Genomic DNA, 20,889 nt, shown 5'->3' on the forward strand with positions numbered 1-20,889 from the left:
AACACTGTATGGATGGAGTGGGCATAGATTCCAGAATGCACATATGTGACAGGAGGTAAAGAAGACCAACCTTAGAAACAGAACCTATAGGTCCCAAGTGTGAATCCTAACTTCTGTTTCCCTATCTTGTAAATAGGCTAATGAATATTCACTGAGCAAGGTTGCCATGAGGCTGGCGTGAACACAAAATGACTATTCATCAAGAGTGGGACCCTTCACTTCATTGGAGACTGCAGATTGTTGGCCCAAGAAAGTTGTGGTCTTTACTTCACTTAATCCTGAAGCATCTCATCATCAAGTAGTCCAGAAGACTTTAGGTGATATATCAGGGGACAGTCTTGGGCTAAGGACAAAGGCACTGGTTCCATAAATGTCAATTTAGAAAGAAGAATGAGACAGTGCTGTGGGGTGTAGCAAGTACCTAGGATTCTAAAATAGGCTCTGTGTGACCTTACAGGAAATTCTTTCCCTCTCTGGTCTCAGCTGCTTATCTATTGGGAAAAAAAAATTAAAAAAAAGTGAGGTTAGACTTGCTGATCAGTAAGCTCCTTTCCAGATCCACACCAGGATTCTGGTCTAAGATGTTTTCTCAGGACAGAGGGACAACACCCAGACAGATGTGCACAGGCAAGGCAGGAAAGAGACATGAGCTGGTGGGTTGTGTTGAAGTCTGTTGGTTCAGGCAAGTGGCATTTCATTGCAGGAGTCAGAATGACAAGGTCTTTATCAAGAGAGCAGACTGTGAACAGCAAGAATTAAAGCTGCAAGTCACTCTCATGAGGTTCCTCTGCCTCTGTGTGTGTGTTGGAGGGGGGTAATTGGTTATGCTTTCTCTTTTTCCACCTCTTCAGATTACGCTGAAATGTTTTCCCCCACTGCAAACAGTGTACAACAGCTCCCGCCTGGAGATGAATACCCACTGCCCCCCTTCCCCCCAATCCCCAATGCCACGTGCATTGGTTTGGAAGCAACAACTAAAATTGTATTCACGTTGCAGTAGTGAATACAACAAAAGAGCTTCTGGACCCAGTGATGGCGCATTGTTTGCAGAGCCGAGCTGCTGCCTCTCCAGACAAAAGCTGCATTAGGGATATGACTCCAGGCTTACAAATAAGAGCGCTGAATCACTCCCCAGCCTTTCTATACAGTGTTTTCCTCAAGATTTTGAAATAAGCAATTTAAGAGAAAAACAGCCCAACAAGTCAATATTCTTTTCAGAAATATTAGCTAAAGCATATCTAGGGGCAGAAAAGTAATTGTTTGTTTCTCCCATCTTCTTCTTGTTCTCTCACCCCTGTGCAGCCAGCCTGCCTCTTTCTGAAACTAACAGTTGGAGTTACCTGATTCAACATTTTATTCTGCTACCACTGACATTTTGAGGTTGATTGATATCAGAGATTTGCTTCGTCTACCTACCAATATGGCCCTAGAATATCTCCCTTAATATCTCCTATTTATGGGAGATATTCAAGTTTCTCTCTGGAACTTACTGTCATCTTTCTCCCTCATGCCCTCTGCTTTTCCTCTTTCTCAATTCAGACCCTGATAACGAGCCAAAAAACACTAAAATCCCACTAAGGAAACAGACAGAAAATGCAATTTTAAATATGGATTTGCATATCCAATTTGCATACACAAAAATAAATGTATTTTACGTGTACCATTACATGCATATGTATATCTGCATGTTCTGTGGATGTGTATTTATTATACATGAATTAAAAATATGTCTGGAACTTTGAAACAAGGCATATGGATACATGTGAGGGTGTGTGTTTATATAGATTTTTTTTCTAGATCAGACATGGCAGTATGATACCAGGGAAAACAGGTTTTTAATCCAGTTACATGTAGATTGAAAAGCATTGCTTCCCACCTAAATTCAATCACTCTTTATTCAATAAATATTTTCACTACCAAACACTGTCCTGGATACTAGAGAAATAGTAAACATGACAGACTTGTTGTTTAAAAAAATATTTTAATTTAGATTCTTTCTACTTCTAAGAGGACTTAGGCAGATCTGTACCTGTTAATAAACTAAACTACTTTAAGATAAAATAGGCCCAAAATATCTTAAGAAAGCAGAAATAAAGGACACATTCTGACACAAGACTTGAGTGAATATTGAATACTTGGACAAAAAAGTTAAGTTTTCTGACAGCAAAGCAAATAAGAAAACATTGAATTAAAAATTAATTTGCTAAAAAAAACCCAAAACATTCCTTTAAAGTAGGAATTTATCATGCTTTCTTTATAGGAAGTGACATCATGGAAAATAACTAACTCTAAAGAAAGATAAAAATACTTTTCAAATATTATACTTTAAAGGTAAAAATTAAAACTATGATTAACTTATAATCCATGAGAGTAGTTTTGATAGGGGCTCTGATAAAAGACTATTGAGAGTCCCTTGGACAGTAAGGAGATCCAGCCAGTCCATCCTAAAGGAGATCAGTCCTGGGTGTTCATTGGAAGGATTGATGTTGAAGCTGAAACTCCAATACTTTGGCCACCTGATGCGAAGGGCTGATTCATTTGAAAAGACCCTGATGCTGGGAAAGATTGAGGAAAAGAGGAGAAAGAGGTGACAGAGGATGAGATGGTTGGATGGCATCACCAACTCAATGGACACGAGTGTGAGAAAACTCAGGAAGATAGTGATGGACAGAGAAACCTGGCGTGTTATAGTTCATGGAGTCACAAAGAGTTGGACACAATTTAGCAACTGAACAACTGATAAAAAGTTAAATAAGCTTTACTTTCCTGATATCTAATTCAAAGCAAGAAGAGCAGCTACTGAATTTAATGTGACCATTAGACAGCATGTCTTAAACATTAGATGTCTTAATGAACTTTGGCCAATATGGTGCAATTACCCAATTAATCTAATGTGTACTCTAAGGCAGATATTTCATTTGCTTAAAGCTAGAGCCCTAAATTTGAAATAGCAGTACCATTAAAAGCAAATTGACATTTACTGCTGATAATCAAGGGTCCTTCGGAGGACCTTTCAGTACAGCCATGTTCCCAAAATAGAGATTATCATTCGAATGCCTTAACCTGTTTGTGGCCTATTAAACAAACACTGTATGTCTGATTTAATTATTAAAGAAAAGGGCACACTGACCAGGAGTAAAGAACATCCATGTTAAAAATAAAGATTAAATGCCCCTCTTCCTGGGATTCCAATGCTGGTCCTTTGATGATAAGACTCACTTCCCAGGTGTCAAGGCCAAACCGACTCTTTATGTAGGTGGTCTGTTTCTTTTTTTTTCTTGAAACCTTGATGAAATGTATCCCTGACTTGTTTAATGTTCTTAATTCTTTTTTCAGAGTAAACTGGGAAGCTGTCTTCTGGTCTATAGTTCTCAGTTTGGTTCAGATAAAACGGGGAGACTCATGTACACCCATGGCTGATTCATGTCAATGTATGGCAAAAACCACCACAATATTGTAAAGTAATTAGCCTCCAATTAAAATAAATAAATAAATTTTTAAAAAAAGCACCTCCGCGAGGGGAGTAACAACCTTAGGGGTAGGAGGCAGGTACATCACTGGGGCTTTAGGAAAGGGGTAGAGGTTTCTAGAACAGCCAGGGTAAGCTGCAGCATGTGCAATCTTCTATGCTCCTTTGCACCTGGTCAGAACTGTGCCTGACAGAGTACAACTCCCTTGTTGGGCAGAGGTCTTAGCATTGTAATAAAGCAAAGGTCACGTTCAGACAACTCTAGTCTCCTCTGTGCAGGCACATTCCTGTAGTTAGGTCAGAGCCTGTTAAGGGGAGCTGACCACAGCATATCTCTCAAAGCACAGGTACAAAACATCTCTTTCAAATACCAGGAGCTTTTGATACAAACACAGAGGTAAATCAAGGCACCCGCAGGAGCAGCATCACCTGGCAATTGTTAGAAATCCATAATCTCAGACCTCCCCCAGCGCTTTTGAGAATACACACCTTAAAAAGATCCCTGGGAGATTCACATACAGATTAAAGTTTGGGAAGCATTGTTCTTATAAGTGTTGGGCTATTTCTGATCTAACTTCTCTCAGATCTGCAGAAGCCTTCTACCAACAGTAGTTTCACTCCCTTATTTAGAAATTGAAGATTAGAGGGCTGGTGGGTTCTGTAGTGACCAGAATTAATCTTTCCAACTGTGTCCCCTGATTGACATGTAGCAAGGTGGTCACTAAGTGGGTTCCAGGTCTTACAGTCTCTCTTCAGTAAGAGCAACTCTTAAAATATTCATGTTTTAGATTTGCTCTATGTTTTTGTGTAAGAAGTTTTCCCATCTTAAACAAAAAGTTGGAAAGACTTTTATGATTTATGGTGTTTTATTAGTAAATGCCATTTGAGCACCAAAAAAAAAAAACAACTCTTTTTCTAATTATAGATTGTTTTGATTATTTTCATTGACAGAATAGATAGGATAGCATTATTCAAGCAGAAAGTGAGCCAAAATTTCATATACAGTTTTTTGACCAACTTCTTTAAAGGCAGCTGTACCTACTATTTCTCATGACACTTCATCTTTTTTTCATGAACCTCAGTCAGCTTCTATGTTTAGATAAAGAATAACTAAGACTCTTTATAGTCACACAAGAAATAGGACAAAAAGAAAATTCCCAATCCCTAACAGCCTCTCCCCTTTTTTTTCTGATTGCCTCACAGTCAAACTAATGCTGTGTCAAATCTGAGCTAGCAGTGTTTTTTGTTTCTTCAACTGCTTAAATAGGATTTTCATATGACCCCCGGGTTATACATTAAGTAATGAGAGTGTCTCTAAGTAATGATGTTCAATAATAGAGGAGATGTTAAAGGATTCTTGCTTAGACCAGATGGCACAGCAACCCTTGAAACTCATTTGAGGTACCATTTTTATTATTTATTATTTAGGACTTAAGAGTGGATCAGTCTTCAGGTTGACAGAATTGTCAAGTGAATTATTGTTCAGGGGCACCACTGAGGTGACAGCTTTTGCCATTAAACAATTCAGCTTATCTGAGTGCACTTATTATTCTATATAACACATGGGGAAGGGCTGATGGCATAAGCGTCAGCCAAACTGAGCCAGTCTCCATACTGGTTGGTAGGCTCAGGAGACGACGTCCCCTCCACCTCTTTATTTAACTGACATCGCGTCTCTCACTATAATCTTGAGCCACCTAGGAAGCCTTAGTACTGGATACTTAAGATGATCAGGTGAAAGAGAGGGCAGTATGTTGACTTTATTCAAAGAAAGTGACCAGTTAGTAGGCAGAAGGCTACAGATGCACCCAGGGAAACAAACACCTTCCTCTGTCCTTGAGGGAACTGACAGGTGCCTTTCCTTAAAGAAATATGAGCTTAAGGAGATTTAACAAATATTAAGAAAAAAAACTTTCATATTTCAATCTGCTCCTCAGTTACCCAAAAGAATAAAGTTATAGGCCAAAGAATGTGCCAGTCTCTGTGTGCCTGTGTTTTGCATGTCTGTATGCATACACATGTTTATATATGTGTGTCTCTGTGTTCATGTATTTGTACACACACATACAGGTCTGTGCGCATCTGTGTAAGTATGTATATGGACGTTCTATGTGCGTGTGCACAGGTGAGTGTGTACTCAGTTCTCAGGCATAGTGAGTGTGTGCACTTCCACAAAGAAGAAAATCTCAGGCTGACATGTACCGCAGCACTGACATTTACCAGTTCCGAGTTCTTGTGCAAGTAACATTGTTTTTCTGAATCTCAGTTTTCTTATCTATCAAATGGCATGTGTAATATAAAATGAAAAGATCAACAGTGTTTTTAGTTACGTAGCCTTTTTAGTAATTAAACTGAACTGACTGCCTTTCCACAAAATTTGGTTATTTTTTTAAATTTATTTTTTAACTGAAGGATAACTGCTTTACAGAATTTTGTTGTTTTCGGTCAAACCTCAACATGAAACAGCCATAGGTATATATATATATATCCCCTCCCTCCTGACCCTTCCTCCCATCTCCCTCCCCACTGCACCCCTCTAGGTTGACACAGAGACCCTGTTCGAGTTTCTTGAGCCATACACCAAATTCCCGTTAGCTATCTATTTTACAAATGGTAATGTAAGTTTCCATGTTACTCTTTCCATACATCTCACCCTCTCCCCACCTCTTCCCATGTCCACAAGTCTATTCTCTATGTCTGTTTCTCCCCTGCTGCCCTGTAAATAAATTCTTCAGATCCATTTTTCTAGATTCTGTATATATGCATTAGAATATGATATTATATTTCTCTTTCTGACTTACTTCACTCTGTATAATAGGTTCTAGGTTCATCTGCCTTTTTATGGCTGAGTAATATTCCATTGTGTATATGTACCACGACTTCTTTATCCATTCATCTGTTGATGGACATCTAGGTTGTTGCATCTAGTGCTGCAATGAACAATGGAAACATGTGTCTTTTTCAGTTTTGGTTTCCTCAGGGTATATGCCTAGGAGTGGGATAGCTGGGTCATATGGTGGTTTCATTCCTAGTTTTTTAAGGAATCTCCATACCATCTTCCATAATGACTGTATCAATTCACATTCCCACCAGCAGTGCAAGAGCATTCCCTTTTCTCCACAGTCTCTCCAGCATTTATTGTTTGTAGGCTTTTTGATGTTGGCCATTCGGACCGGTGTGAGGTGATATCTCATTGTAGTTTTGATTTGCATTTCTCTAATAATGAGCGTTGTTGAGCATTTTTTCATGTGTTTGCTAGCCATCTGCATGTCTTCTTTGGAGAAATGTTTGTTTAGGTCCTTTCCCCACTTTTTGATTGGGTTGTTTGTTTTTCTGGTATTGAGTTATATGAGCTGCTTGTGTATTTTGGAAATTAATCTTTGGTCAGTTGTTTCATTTGCTATTATATTCTCCCACTCTGAGGGCTGTCTTTTCACCTTGCTTATAGTTTCCTTTGCTGTGCAAAAGCTTTTAAGTTTAATCAGGTCCCACTTGTTTACTTTTGTTTTTATTTCTGTTACTCTAGGAGGTGGGTCATAGAGGATCTTGTGTTGATTTATGTCATCGAATGTTCTGCCTATGTTTTTTCCTCTAAGAGTTTTATCATAGAATATTCAAGATGATTTGCCTCCCAAATAACCAACTGTGGTATCCCGACGCAAAAGTTGGTTCTGGTGAAAATACATGTTGCCTTGATTAGTCCTTATAGCAACTCCATGAGTGAGGAGCTGTTTTCTCCACTTTCTACATAAGGGGACTAAAATTTAGAGGGGAAATAATCTGCCTAGAGGGTTTCCCAGGTGGCTCAGTGCTAAAGAATCCACTTGCCAATGCAGGAGATGCTGGTTTGATCCCTGGGTTGGGAAGATTTCCTGGAGAAGGAAATGGCAACCCACTCCAGCATTCTTACCTGGGTAATCCCATGGACAGAGGAGCCTGGGAGGCTACAGTCCATGGGGTTGCAAGAGTTGGACCTGATTGAGTGACCAAACAACAACGATCCTCTTTGAGTCATCCAGGACGTTGTTGGAGGTCTGGGACACAAACATGCATCTGACTCCAAAGCCAGGCTTGTCACCCCTCTGCCCTTCACCTCACCATAGCCCAAGGCTGCTGGGAAGAACAGCAGTGTGCTGGCTATGGAATTGGCACTGGCATTCTGCTTCTCTTTACGCAAATAACCTTTGCCCTCTTCCTGACACATTTCTCCCTCGTAGCCCAGCTGATCCATGATTTCTTAAAGCCAACCCTTCATTCCTGTCTTGGTAGAGACATTAGGAAGAAGGTGGCCTTGGGGGAAATTTAAACTGGACACACAGTGAAGGCTGGGTTCCCTTAGAAATGCATCTGCTAGTACAGCTCATACCATCTAATGGTACCCGACTTGTCTTGCCAATTTTTACGGGCACCTCAGTGCTGCGGGCCACCACTCCTGGTAGTCTATCCAGGGAAAGACAGAAGGAGAACTTCAGGGACATGACTGTATAATCCCCTTCTAGTCCCTGGAATCAAATGAGTCCTTTAACTCTTCAAATACTGAACTACAAGAACTTGGTTTACAGAAACATTATGGTCCTAGGAGATCTAGGGACAGAGCTATGAAATTCAGTGAAGGTAGAGGGGTTCAACCCCCAGAACCAACAGACTGCTGGGGGTTGCCTTGAAACTAGTTTAAATATAATCAGTGGGAAACACAAGCAAAATTCAATTTATAAAATTATTATTTTTGTTTAGGAAGATAGATGGTTTCAATTTTGCACAGAAAATTGCATGGGAAAAAACCTCTCAGTAGAGCCGTTTAAAAGCAATTTAACATTTTTAATAAGGCAACTCTTTCAGATTCTCAACTATTTAGCCATGAAATCTTAAAATTCAACAAAATTCTGTTGTCAAGAAATGCTGCTTTACCAATTTTATTGTCTATTTAACAACCCAAGAATATTAACATTCTTTAGAGACCTAAATTTAATCATAATGACAACTATTGAGCTTCCAAACTGCCCTTCATGTAATTTAATGCCTATAAACTATCAGTCTGCCTTTCTGATATTTTGTCTCAAAATTGTAAAGAAGGTCAATTTTACCCAGCAGCCTGCAAATTTCTAAGCAATTTTTGTCTTGTTCCCAAGCATACATTTAGAAACTTAAACACAATACATTACATGATAAATAAGAATCCTTGAGAGGTTTTGCATTTCATTCATCAACAGTTCTTCAAAGGATGTGAGGGGACTTAGTCCCATCATCTAAGTGCTGAAAACAGTTTCAGCAGTGGTGACAAAGCCAAGGGAAGTCATGAGCCAGACGTGAGGACCAGTTTTCCTTGCTCTGACATTTCTCTCTCAAGAGCTGTGGACAGCACACTGGACTAGTATTTGGTAGATCCGGGCTCTGGGCTACTTTCCAAAGCCAAGTTGCCTTTCAGAGGCTCAGATGTTTCCTCCCAAAGGTCAGGATAGTCATGACCTCATGAAATTTCAAGAGGATTTAATTCAACATAAGAAAGGGCTGTCAAACCAAAATCTTCCCCTTTAAAGTAAGAAAGTCTTAGCACCTTTAGAGTTGTTTCTCTGTATACCTATTCTGATCAGGAGCAAAAATACAACTTTGCAGCATAATCATTTTTGCTGTTTAAAACCACCCTTTTCCATTACCATAGTTCGGCCATAAAATGTTTACCTTGGTCCCTGAAAGTTACAAAAATGTGCTGATAAATCAACACAAAACCACCCAACTGCTAGAAAAGCAAATTCAGCAGTGATAAGTCTATGGACTGCATCTTCTTGGCCACTGTCCAATGCAGCCCCTTAGGCAAGCTTCTTATCCCCCTCTACAGCTTTGTTGTTCTGATGATAAGCTCACCATTGTACATACACTTTGACTTCTTATTTTACTTATCTGCTATCTCCTGCATTAGAAGGTAAGCTTCATGTAGGTAGGAATATTTGTCTTATTCACTGTCATATCCTTTGCACCAAGAATGATGATTGACATATAGAAAAATGAATGAATGAATAAGGCCAGGTCATGATCATCATTCAAATGCTCATACATCTGCAGCCAAAGGAAGTGTGGAAACTATTAGAAATGATCCATTAAGGCTTATGCTGCTTTTAATGTTTCAATTCTGATATGTCAAAGCCCATAAAATAATTTGGTTATTTTAAAATATCTTCCACCACTGGCCTTGTCAATAGTGTCTTATTCAAGTTATCTTTGTCCTTTTAGCTTGTATTCTCTCTGAGAAGGAGTATAACTCCCATGCCTCAGATATTAATCTTAGATTTACAGAAAAAAATACAAGCCATAATGAGGGAGTTCTAGAGAGTGAATGTTTATGTCCCTCCCAAATTCGTATGTGGAAACCTAATTCCTGATATGATGGTATATGAAAGTGCAGCCTTTGGAAGATGATAAAATCATCAGGATAAAGTCCTCATCAACAGGATTAATGCCCTTGGAACTTGAGGTGAATATACATACACTACTATATATAAGATAACCAACAAGGACCTATTGCAGAACACAGAGAACTCTATTCAAAATTCTGTGATAACCTATATGAGAAAAGAATCTTAAAGAGAATGAATATATGTATGTGTATAACTGAATCATTTTCCTGTATATCTGAGACTAGTACAACACTGCAAATCAACTATAATGCAGTAAATTTTTAAAAAAGAGAGACCCTGAAGCACTCCCTCATCTCTTCTCCTATGTGAGGACAGAGTGAGAAATCAGCTGTCCATGAACCAGGATGCAGGCTCTCAGCAGGCACCAAATCTACCAGGCCCTCACACGGGACTTCCAGCCTCTAGAACTGGCAGAAGTTAAGTTTCTGCAGTTTACAAGTCCACCACAAGTCTCTGGTATTTTGTGACAGCAGTCCGAAAAGAATAACACAGGGAGTCCCTCACCTCCATTAGAATTTAGGTGTAAATTTCAAATTTACTCCCCTAAGCAATTACTCATCATTTACTGTTCATAATCTTCCACTGTGGACTCCATTGCAAGAAACCAAAGTGTGATTATAAACAGTACTATTAATAAACAGGCACAAACATTCCTTTACCACCCTCTGTTCCCACAGTATTTGGGAGATCTGTCAAGTTATTCTCTGGCAGATTGGAAAGAGGGGGTTGTGTTAGAAGTCATGACCCAATCGCTAGTGACGCTGTTTCCATATTTTACAGTCTGGGAATCACTACTTAGAAAATTCTAGTTTTGTTCATTCACTGCAACAGTAGAGGATGAACCTGCAAGGATCTTTAAAGAGAAAGAACCAGTGGAAATGCAGCAGAAGACCTGAAAACCATGATGGTGGTACTTTCCTGAATCTCTGGAAGGGGCTTTCCTCCACCTTTATACAATCACACAGAGAATGGACAAGGCTTGGCGATACATGAAACAGATACATCTTTCTGAATTTAATTTCCTCAGGTGTCTGGCTCCTTGTGTTTGCAGCACACTTCATTTTGCAGGATTTTCCTAAATAAAACTCTGCACTTTGCGTATACAGGAAGAAACAGAATGTGATTCTATTTTTATATCCAGAGCCAGTGCAAACACTTAATGTTAGACACTGTTGAAGAGAGTTTAAAATGATGCAGATGGTGGCGGTAAAGGGTCTTCATATCACCCTGGCTCAACAATGATATTGCTGCTTCCTTTCTGACCTACACTTGGCCACTTCTCCTGCTCTCAAGAAATTTTCCAGACAAAGCCCTGTGAATGGCTATCCATGAGTTTGAGATGTGAAGGCTTTAAATTTATCTTGTCTATTTCCAGAGAGAGAGACGCAATGTAGACAGAGAAGGAAGTTCTGTCTGAAGACATTTACTTCATCTATAAACTCTAAATTTGTCCCCAAAATGTGCATATATGCTACAAATACATTTATTTCTCTTTTAATTTCATCACAGAGAATCTTTGGTGCTTTGACATAGACCAAGTGTTTATGGCAGGAAAAGTAAGCTTGTAATGAATGACATTATCATTCATAATATTCATAGAAAGGCACTCACCAGCACTGACAGTGATCGCCTCGATGAACTGCTCTCTCCAGCTGTTCGTCCCAACCACGAGGGCTAGGTTTGTCTTCTTAATCAGTTTGTCCACGGTACTCTAGAAAGGTTGAAAAGAATCAAATAATAACGGCTGGGTTGGTTAAGGCCTCAGGAAATCTCAGACCTCCTTGATTTTGAAACCCCAGAGTTATATAAAGGGTAGCAGATGTTAGGCTCAGAACAACAGTATTGACATCAAACACTGTTATGTTTATACAAACAAGCACAGTCCTGACTTGGAAACATCCTGAAATGGAAACTTCTTTGTAGCAAATACAAGCCTCCTTCAATGCCTAATGGCAAAGGAAGAATAGCCTCAGTGGTTAGAATAGAGGATGTTGCAAAGCCCATCCTTTCCTTTTGGATGCTTCATGAACTTGCTTCTCTCCTGGCTTCATCTAGAGTGTGCTGTCTGCAACTGAGTTTATCTATGCCCTGCTCAGTATTATCTATTAGTGAACATCCAGAAGTGGCAGAGAGATTACAAAATTAAAATCTATTCTTACTATATTTTTGTTGATCAATAAAATGCAGCCAAACACCAGAGTCTCAAGACTGCTGCTGTATGATCATCAATAAATGGATTTTTCTTTGGCTACTGGCTATGTAAGACTAGTGGCTATTAGAGAATTCATCTCACCTGACTTCTGCTGCAAATGAGAAAAGCCAAGAAAAGGACAATTTGTGTGGTTTAGGGCAGTAGCCCCTAACCTTTTTGGCACCAGTTTCGTGGAAGACAATTTTTTTCCATAGACTGGGGTGGGAATGGTTTTGGGATGATTCAAGCACATTGCATTTATCATGCATTTATTTCTATTATTATTACATCAGCTCCATCTCAGATCATCAGGAATTAGATCCTGGAGGTTGGGGCCCGTGGTTTATGGCAACTGCAATGACCTCGCACTAAATTTTCCACTGCTCTACTAATACTGAGTCACTTCTTCTTTTTCTTCTTTTTTTTAAGACTTTTGTTTTAAGCTTGGTTCTGTACAATTAGCACTCTTAGCTGTCCACATAAATGTCAGTTCATGGAACAACAGAAGCAGCCAAGCAGTCACAAGAAAACTAAGGAAGCAGATGCACCCAAAGCACTACCACAAATCACAGCAACTGCAAGGAGAAGGGTCACTTCTGGGACTTGAGGCCGTTCTTCCCAAAGAGACTACCACCTGACTAGACTACCACATGCCCACACTTACTGTCAGAGCTTCCTCGAATTCCCACTCATTGCAAAGAGGCAGAAAACACATATCATTTGTCTTAGGTCAAAACCTGTACATGTTTAAGGCAGTGTCCCTGAATTGACTAAGGTTTGAGAGAGAAAGAGATCATGTTATCAGCTAATCAAAAGGAAGGGAAATGTGATCTGAAGGGTCCATCCGGAAGGCCAAAGCCACATCAGAATGTCAAGTATGTTAGTACAACTGTCATTGGAACTGAAGCAAAATATTCAGAGGACGATAAACCTGAAAGGGCCCATCTCCAACTGGCCCACTCTGTACTTGCAACATCATCCTTTGCCAAGTTTGTTTCTCCTTAGGGGGGTGACCTTTCGGCCTCCAGCTTTGTATCTAAAATTGTTAGTGCCCCTGATAATAGCTGTCATCATCAGGACTGCTGTAACTAGAAGCACATGACAAGCCTCTGACTTTTCTCTCGACTCAGCCAATCTTGTTAAGTCCTCCAAGTGTCATGGTTGATGCCGATTCAAAGTTCTCTGTAGAAGGTAACAAGAAATGACCTTGACTTTTCCTAAATATGATGGAAACTTGTGACAGGTCTCTCCAAAGGAACCCTCTTTATTCTAAAACCAATGCTGAGAATCCCATCACCTGGGGGATGAGTAACTGACAAGAGAATCTTTTCTAACAGTTAAATACCTCAAACAATATTGCCTCAGGAATGTCTCTAAAGAGCTAAGTTTTAAGATAAACTAAACTTGAAATGTATATATATATATGTAAAACCTCAGGTAGATCATAAACTTTAGTTCAGGTTAACCCTAGGGGACTATGAGACAGCCTGGGTTCTTCCCAGGGCTTAATTTACATACATGTCCTCTCTTGACCTATAGGAGGAGATGAAAGAATAAGGTGAATTTGAAATTTTATACTTGAGCATTCCCATCGACAATGGCCTGGAGATTTCCTAAATGTCCATCGTTAGCTCTTCACTGCACTAGACTGTGAGCAATTGTTTTAACCTCACCCTCAGTCACGGGTGTTAGGAAAATCCAGTACTATGTCAGAAGATAGTAAATAAGAACCCAGTGGGCAAAGCAGGCTTGAACATTGTTAGATGTGACCCCAGATTTGGGTATTTAATGCAGTTCTGAGGGCTCTGAACAAGTTCTTTAACACAGCTATGGTCTAGAAAAAAATTCTTAAGAGAATAAAATGATACCAACATTAATACTTGAAGGCACTTCAGAAACATAATCCAAGGTGCCCTTCAGTGTTGATAGTAACCATACTGATGAACTCTTGAGGACATGGGAGGACATGTCCTTTGGAAACTATTCTAGAAAGATAAGTATTGCAAACAACTAGACTTATGGAGAGAGTGTTGGGTGACTTTCAAGTGCTTGGATCATTGGTGTGGTTACCAGAAAGAGCTTTGAACCCAAGAAAGTTTTGCTGCCTAGAAGACTGTGCCCTGCCATACCCAACCCAATTCTTCCTACAGGAAGTGACTGTGATTGCTCTTCCTGGTCATGGGTGCATGGAAGGGGAAAGCTCAGGCTTGTTCCAGAGGAGAGAGGGCACAAAATAATTCCCAGGCAAGTCCTGGGAGGATGGGGGAACTAGTGTTTACAGAAATGCCAAGCTGTAGAGTCTCTGCTGCCACGAGTGACAGGTGAAAAGGGGGTGCATGAAGAAGAGTGAAGATGGACACCTGAACAGAGTGGTCCACAAACGTGGACAGGCTGAGATATCTCTGCCTTGGGAATCTCAAGGAACATGTGCACATGTCAGTCATGTGTGTGCAACTGGCCAGGTTCCAGATCAAATACCGGGTGGGTTCTGATGGTCGGGGTCTGCCTAGAAAGCACTGGTCCCAGTGTTTATCCTGCTCTTTCTTTCTATGGGAATGGCCGAAAGAATGAGTTAACAGATATATCCATGGTGGCCTGAAGGGGAAAGTTTAATTGCATCTTTATCTTTCAAATGCCACTTTAATTTGCAAAGAAATGTTTCTTTCCACCTATCTCCTATCAGGAACCTTCCTTTGTGAACCAAATTAAAAAAAATAATGAACAGGCCCAGCAAAAGGCAAAGAAGTCACAACCGTGAAAACTCCAGATGCAATCCAGAGGGCTCTGGTTTCTAGGTTGGTGGCCTGATTCTCCCTTTTGGATTCTTCATTCTGGTCTTCCAAACAGAAGCAGAATCTGCTTTTCAAAAATAAGTGGGGAAAATGCTGCTGAGCTCTGGTGTGTAGTTCTGGAAACCTTTTCACATCCCACTGAAGAATGCAGGTGCACCTCTACTGGGGGATTTCTAGGAGGGAGGACCATGTGAGTGAGATGGGATGGGAGATGGGATGAGGGCTCGGTAAGCAGCTAAGAACAGATGGAAAGTTTCACCTCAAAGTCCTAAGCTCACCCTAAGGTCCATTTGCTTAACTTCTGAAAAATGACTTTTCTCATCTAGAGAACTAGAAATCTAATTTTTTGTCTGATGACAAACTCTCTGGTTACAGGCACTCTACCTTCAGCTTGCAGGTTGTAGTCAAGTGTCCTAGGATCTTGAGAAGATGACTACATATACATGAGAGCTTATCAATTGCATGTTCCATGGGGAGAGCTTACCAACCTCCCTCCAAACAAAAGCCTCATTTTTAGCAGTGCCAAGGCTTTGCTTCTACTAGATTGACTAGCTCTTTCAAACAAAGAATGGTTTCTTCCATAGATAACAGTCTCTTAGAGCCCATCTTTGGCTCTCCTTGCTGTCCTCTTGGACAAAACCTCCCTTTAGGGCACCTTGGATCCTGTTAGTGATCAGGGTCTGAACCAGAACCCCAGACCCTAGTTCTGATGCTATTTAGTTTACAAGATCCCTTAGTTCCCTACCAACTCTGGAATTCCATTTCTGCTCTGGTGGTCTGTCCATCAGTGAGCCAGTTCCTCTCTCTGGATGGATCACACAGCACAGACCGACACTATGAACTTCCTGGTGGGCAGTGCTGATGAGCATACCTTGAACTCGTAGGATTCTTCAATGATCACCTCCAGTCTGGTGTGCTCTCCCAGAATGGGGCGCCCCATTTCCGCAATGCGCCTCTCTTCCTCCTCTTTGCTGGTCAGTGGCTGCTTGTCATCATATTCATCTGTGAAAGGGAAGGGCAAGAGATTGAGGATGGACTCCATCTTATTTGGAAATCCCTGGATCCTGAAACAAGGACACCAAGAAGGAAGGAAGTCCTGATGACCTACTAGAAGTCCCTGGGGTGATGTTGCAGGGAGGGGAGAACGGGACAGATGCCTGACCTGTGGGGTCAGTGATCACTGTGACAGCAAGGGATCGTAACATCCCACAAACTAACCACCAGCCAAAGAGCTGATCAGGAAAAGCAACTGATAGGATCATATCCCGGGGAAAACTCTGCCGTTTGGCGTCTCTGATGAGGGAATCACCCAGGTGTTGCCTAGGATGCCGGTTCCCCTGGCCGTTTGTACACATCCTTTTAGCACATGACCAAGAGGAAACACAGTTAAAGCTGCCAGGTGAAAGAATCCGGTCTCCTCCTCTCTACTTTCAAGAGGCAACAGAAAATGCCCCAGGGGCAAACAGATGATAGATGGTAAATTCTTATCTTAGCCCCTTATTTGCCAAGAGTCTCTACTGCAAGTTAAGAAGCTAAGCATCCATGCATTCCATTTAGTAAGATGCCTGTACTCCAGGGCTGTCTCTCTCTGGTGCAAAGCTGATGGGTTGGGAGGACCTTGATCACATTAATCTTAAAAGAAGCAAGGAAGAGGGAGCGTGAGGCCTTCAGGGAGTGACTACTATTCACCATGGGGGCATAATTATTTCCAGAACTACCAAGCAGTTTACACTCCAGGAGAAACAGGTGGGTACTAAGAAAATGTTAATTGACTTGAGAGTCCATTAATGAGGGGAAGTTCACAGTTGGTTCCTCTCTGTGTGAAGGTCATTAGGATAAATCCCAGACTGAAAAGGCCATGCACATGTGAAGGACAAATACTCTTCCTATAATCACTCAGCCCCCTGTCCTTCAGGCTTCAGATGTGGAACAAGACAGGCCACGTCCCCTCACAGTTGAGCTGAATGGACCTCATTGACAAGGATCTAGTATCGGTGGTACAGAAAGACTGCAGCCCTGATGCCTTCATTTCTAGAACCTTCTAGGCAAACTGCCTGCAATGGGAGTCTGTGGACTGGGGAGTGATCAGGGTGGGAAGGACTTGTAGCCCAGACTCCTCACCTTTTGCACTAAGGCATCAGCTGTTGCAGGAGTTCACAACTCCCTTCCCCTCCAAAGACCTGTGGCTTCCCTCTGCCGAGGGACAGTGCCATGGTGGGTCCATCTGATGCGCCAGCAAATGATGCAGGAAACTAGTTCCTAGGCCAGATGTTGATTGCTAGAATGTGCAGCAGGTGGGCTAGACGCACTGCTAGCATTTTATATGAAAGTGAAAGTACCACTTGGATTTTAATTTGAATTACAAGACATTAGGGGAAGAATATTTACTATGTTCCCTTTTAACAGTTTATTTACAAATGGGAAGCTGTTTTTAATGGGACTCAAGTTGATTTAGATAGAAAAATATAGAGAAATTACAAAAGAAAGGTGATACAGTGGCATTACTTTAAACTGCATTTCACAAAATGAAATAATTTGGAACATGCCATTAAATATATGGACATGGTAGTCAATGAAATCAAATCATGTAGTGAGCAAAAAGGTTATTCCATTTTTAATCATCTTTGAGTCCTTCTGATGATGAAGACATGCTTGTTTGGGGGCTGTTACATCTGTAACTAGTTCCTGACATTAGGGTTTCTATCCTTTAGGAAAGAGAAACATGTCTTAGGCATAGAGCACTGGATTGCATAGAGCTAGAAGTTAATAACTATTTTCATCTTAAAATTTTTTAACCTTATTTTGTATTTATGACAAATACTAGCTTTCCATTAGTGTTAGTGACTTGGTTTTGTGTGTTTTTTTTTTAAACAAATTTAGTGAAGTAAAAACATGAGGCAAAAAATTACATGAAGTACATAACTGTATAGTTGGTATGAAGCCAAAGGAAGGAATGCAGAAGAGGTATGAGAATGACCAAAATCTAGGAATATCTTAATGGATTTCAAACTAAAGAAAAGCAGGGCACCCTGTTTATATTACTTTCTTCTACACTCTTTTTCCGGACTTGACTTGAATTTAATGCCACACTTTATCCTACTGTCTACCCATCTAGAAAAGCTTCCCCATTTTCATCTAGCTGAATCCTACTTATTTTTCAAAACTCTACCTCTTATTGCATGAAATATCCTTCAACTGACTTGCTTAGGAATGACCACTATAAATTAATTCTTGGTATTTGTTGTGTGTATATATTAAACATGGACACTTCTAATGTACTACTTTTTGTATTTAAATTACCTTTTGTTGTTATTGTTTAGTCAGTAAGTAGTCTCTGACTCTTTTGCGACCACATGTTCCTCTGTCCATGGGATTTTCCAGGCAAGAATCCTGGAATGGGTTGTCATTTCCTTCTCCAAAAACCACACTTACATGCAAATATCCTGCATAAAAACTTAACAAGACAGAACAGTATGTCTCATTGGTCTCTGAATTGCCCTCACATTCCCCAGAGCCTATTATGATGTAGTAGTATAAAGTAGTAGGTGCCTACTAAGTATTTGTCATGTGACTGTCCAACTCACTGTTAGAGAAGTCTCTTATTTGCTCTATGCATAGAAAAACTATTCAATCATTTCACACATGTCTTCACACTCTTACCATATGTCAGCAAACTCAGGCCTTCCAATCCCATTCCCTTTTCTAGGAACTCATGATCCAGTGGGAAGTGAGGCATATAGATCGGGCAACTTCTGCTACAACAAGCTAAGGACTGCAGAGTCAGGGTGAGGGAGCAGCTTCCCTCTGCCCCAGGGAATCAAGGAAAGCTTTAAGAGAGAGGAGATACTTGAAATTTGCCTTGAAGCATGTATAGAGGAGCTCAGCAGGTGAAGATGGCTGGAAGGCTGGCTAGGAGGTATTATAATAGAGGAGAGAGTGGTATTCCAGGCAGAGAGAAGTCAAAGCACAAAGGCTTAGTGTCATAGTAGAGTCAAGGCTATTTTCACTTAATAAATGTCATGGATATTTAGGAGATATTTATATGTAACAGATGGTAGCTGGATAAATCCTTTTAATGCTCTATAATGATACAGATGGGCTTCCCTGGTAGCTCAGCTGGGAAAGAATCCACCTGCAATGCAGGAGACCTTGGTTCAATTCCTGGATTGGGAAGATCCCCTGGAGAAGAGAATGGCAACCCACTCTAGTATTCTTGCCTGGAAAATCCCATGGACAGAGGAGCCTGGCCAGCTACAGTTCATGGGTGTGCAAAGAGTCAGACATGACTGAGTGAGCCCTACTATTCTAATGATACAGATAAGTTAGCATTCATTATCCACATTTTTGAAACTGGCAAAGAGGAGAGCTAAGCAATTTTTTTAAGTGTCCTCTCTTTAGATAGCTTTTATTGAAAAGGGAAACAGTTTAACAGCACATTTTTTGATCAACTATTATGTTTCTTTCCACTTTGAGTGTTGTATCAAATGCAGCTCATTTTAATATAGTCAAGTAAGTTTCATTTCCTTCTTTATGCACATGCTGTAATTTAGTTTGGCTTCTCAGATAGAAGAAATTCTCTATTTAATTCTCCCCCTGTCTCTATCTGTATATGTACATCAGCTTGTATGCTTGTGTGCTAAGTCACTTCAGTTGTGTCCGACTCTGTGCGACCCTATGGACTACAGCCCACCAGGCCCCTCTGTCCATGGGGATTCTCCAGGCAAGAATACTGGAGTCAGTTGCCATGCCCTTCTCCAGGGGATCTTCTCAACACAGGGATCGAACCCACGTGTCTTATGTCTCCTGCGTTAGTAGACAGATTTTTACCACTAGCGCCACCTGGGAAGCCCCATATGTATGTATGCCTGTACCTATTTTTAAACTCACCTTATTTTACTGAAAAGTTGATAATAAATTATGTAACATCATGATCTTAAAAAAACAATGCCACTTAAAAATCAAATGCATAATGAAGAGCCATGGTTAAAATCAGTATTGACAAGACAGAAACTAATAATGGGATAAAATCATCAGTAGGGGAGAAATCTGAGAGCAGATATCTCCTGGCAGTTTGCAGCAACTGGCTGGCCCCTCTGATTAGAACCTCAAGAGGCCCATAATTTATGCTCATGAGGAATATTCTGGAACAACTCTGCAGTCAGGGCTGCATGATGATTAAGTGGGTATGTGGGATGCGAGAAACAAGGGAAGTCCTACTGAGGCGTGCTCCTGTCACCGTGGCCAGTGATGGGTGATGGTGACAACTGAAGAGCAGGTATCCATGTCATCCAGAGACGCAGCGACAAGGGAGAAGGAGCTCAAACTGGGCTCTAATCCTACTGTCGATACGGGATAGTTCTGTCATCCTTCAGTCACCCTGTCAATGTTCCACTCTGGAGAAACCCCACAGATGCACTGTCATCTGTTTGTATTTGGCTAACATCATGTTGCCTGGAGGCAGGAAAGGCAGACTCCGAGAAGAAAGTCAGCTTGCTTTTAAAGATCCCTCGTAATACTTGGAATAAAAAACCCATGCCTGAGAAGCGAGATTTGCAAGAAATCTGGAATATACTGAAACTTGGGAGGCCTCTGCACAGAGTCCCCTTTATAGGTCCATGCTTCCCACCCTGGGCTGTTGTGGTGGTGTCTTGTGGCTGACTCAGCACTGCAGAGAAGCCATGGCATTGTATAGCAATGTTTCAGTGGGAACAGGGGCTGAATTCTGTCACGATTCATGGGGTCGCAAAGAGTTGGACACGACTGAGCAACTGAACTGAACTGAAAATCTAAAGACCCAAAGAACACTTGAAGGCGGTTAACTGTGGTTTTCAAGGCCCGTGAGGAAACGAGTACCTGCGATGGTGATTATAGTAGAGGGGAGTGGATGTTCTCTAGCATGAACTTTCCTGAAGACAGGCTGGCCTAGCAAAAGGACAGGCAAAAGTCAGCAGAATGGATGGTACTGGTTTGCCAGCAGAGCTCTGTGGAATTAGTAAGCATCACACCCAAAGGCATACAGCACAC

The 20,889-nt window shown here is 40.9% G+C and overlaps 1 protein-coding gene across 6 annotated transcripts in view; it reads right to left on the reverse strand.

Annotated features, from left to right (window-relative positions):
• The window catches only part of SLC8A1 (solute carrier family 8 member A1), a 442,687-nt gene that overhangs the window by 61,076 nt on the left and 360,722 nt on the right, over positions 1 to 20,889 (reverse strand). For 5 of the 6 annotated variants that reach the window (XM_043468408.1, XM_043468407.1, XM_043468405.1 and 2 more), the window contains exons 7-9: positions 20,719 to 20,787; positions 15,737 to 15,867; positions 11,494 to 11,593 (exon numbers count right to left, since the gene is read on the reverse strand). In XM_043468408.1, the coding sequence (XP_043324343.1) occupies positions 11,494 to 11,593; positions 15,737 to 15,867; positions 20,719 to 20,787 (300 nt within the window). The remainder of the gene's footprint in view (positions 1 to 11,493; positions 11,594 to 15,736; positions 15,868 to 20,718; positions 20,788 to 20,889) is intronic. The other variant, XM_043468410.1, reaches the window with a different exon arrangement.

Source organism: Cervus canadensis, chromosome 5, assembly GCF_019320065.1.
Source record: "Cervus canadensis isolate Bull #8, Minnesota chromosome 5, ASM1932006v1, whole genome shotgun sequence".
Taxonomy (NCBI): Eukaryota; Metazoa; Chordata; class Mammalia; order Artiodactyla; family Cervidae; genus Cervus; species Cervus canadensis.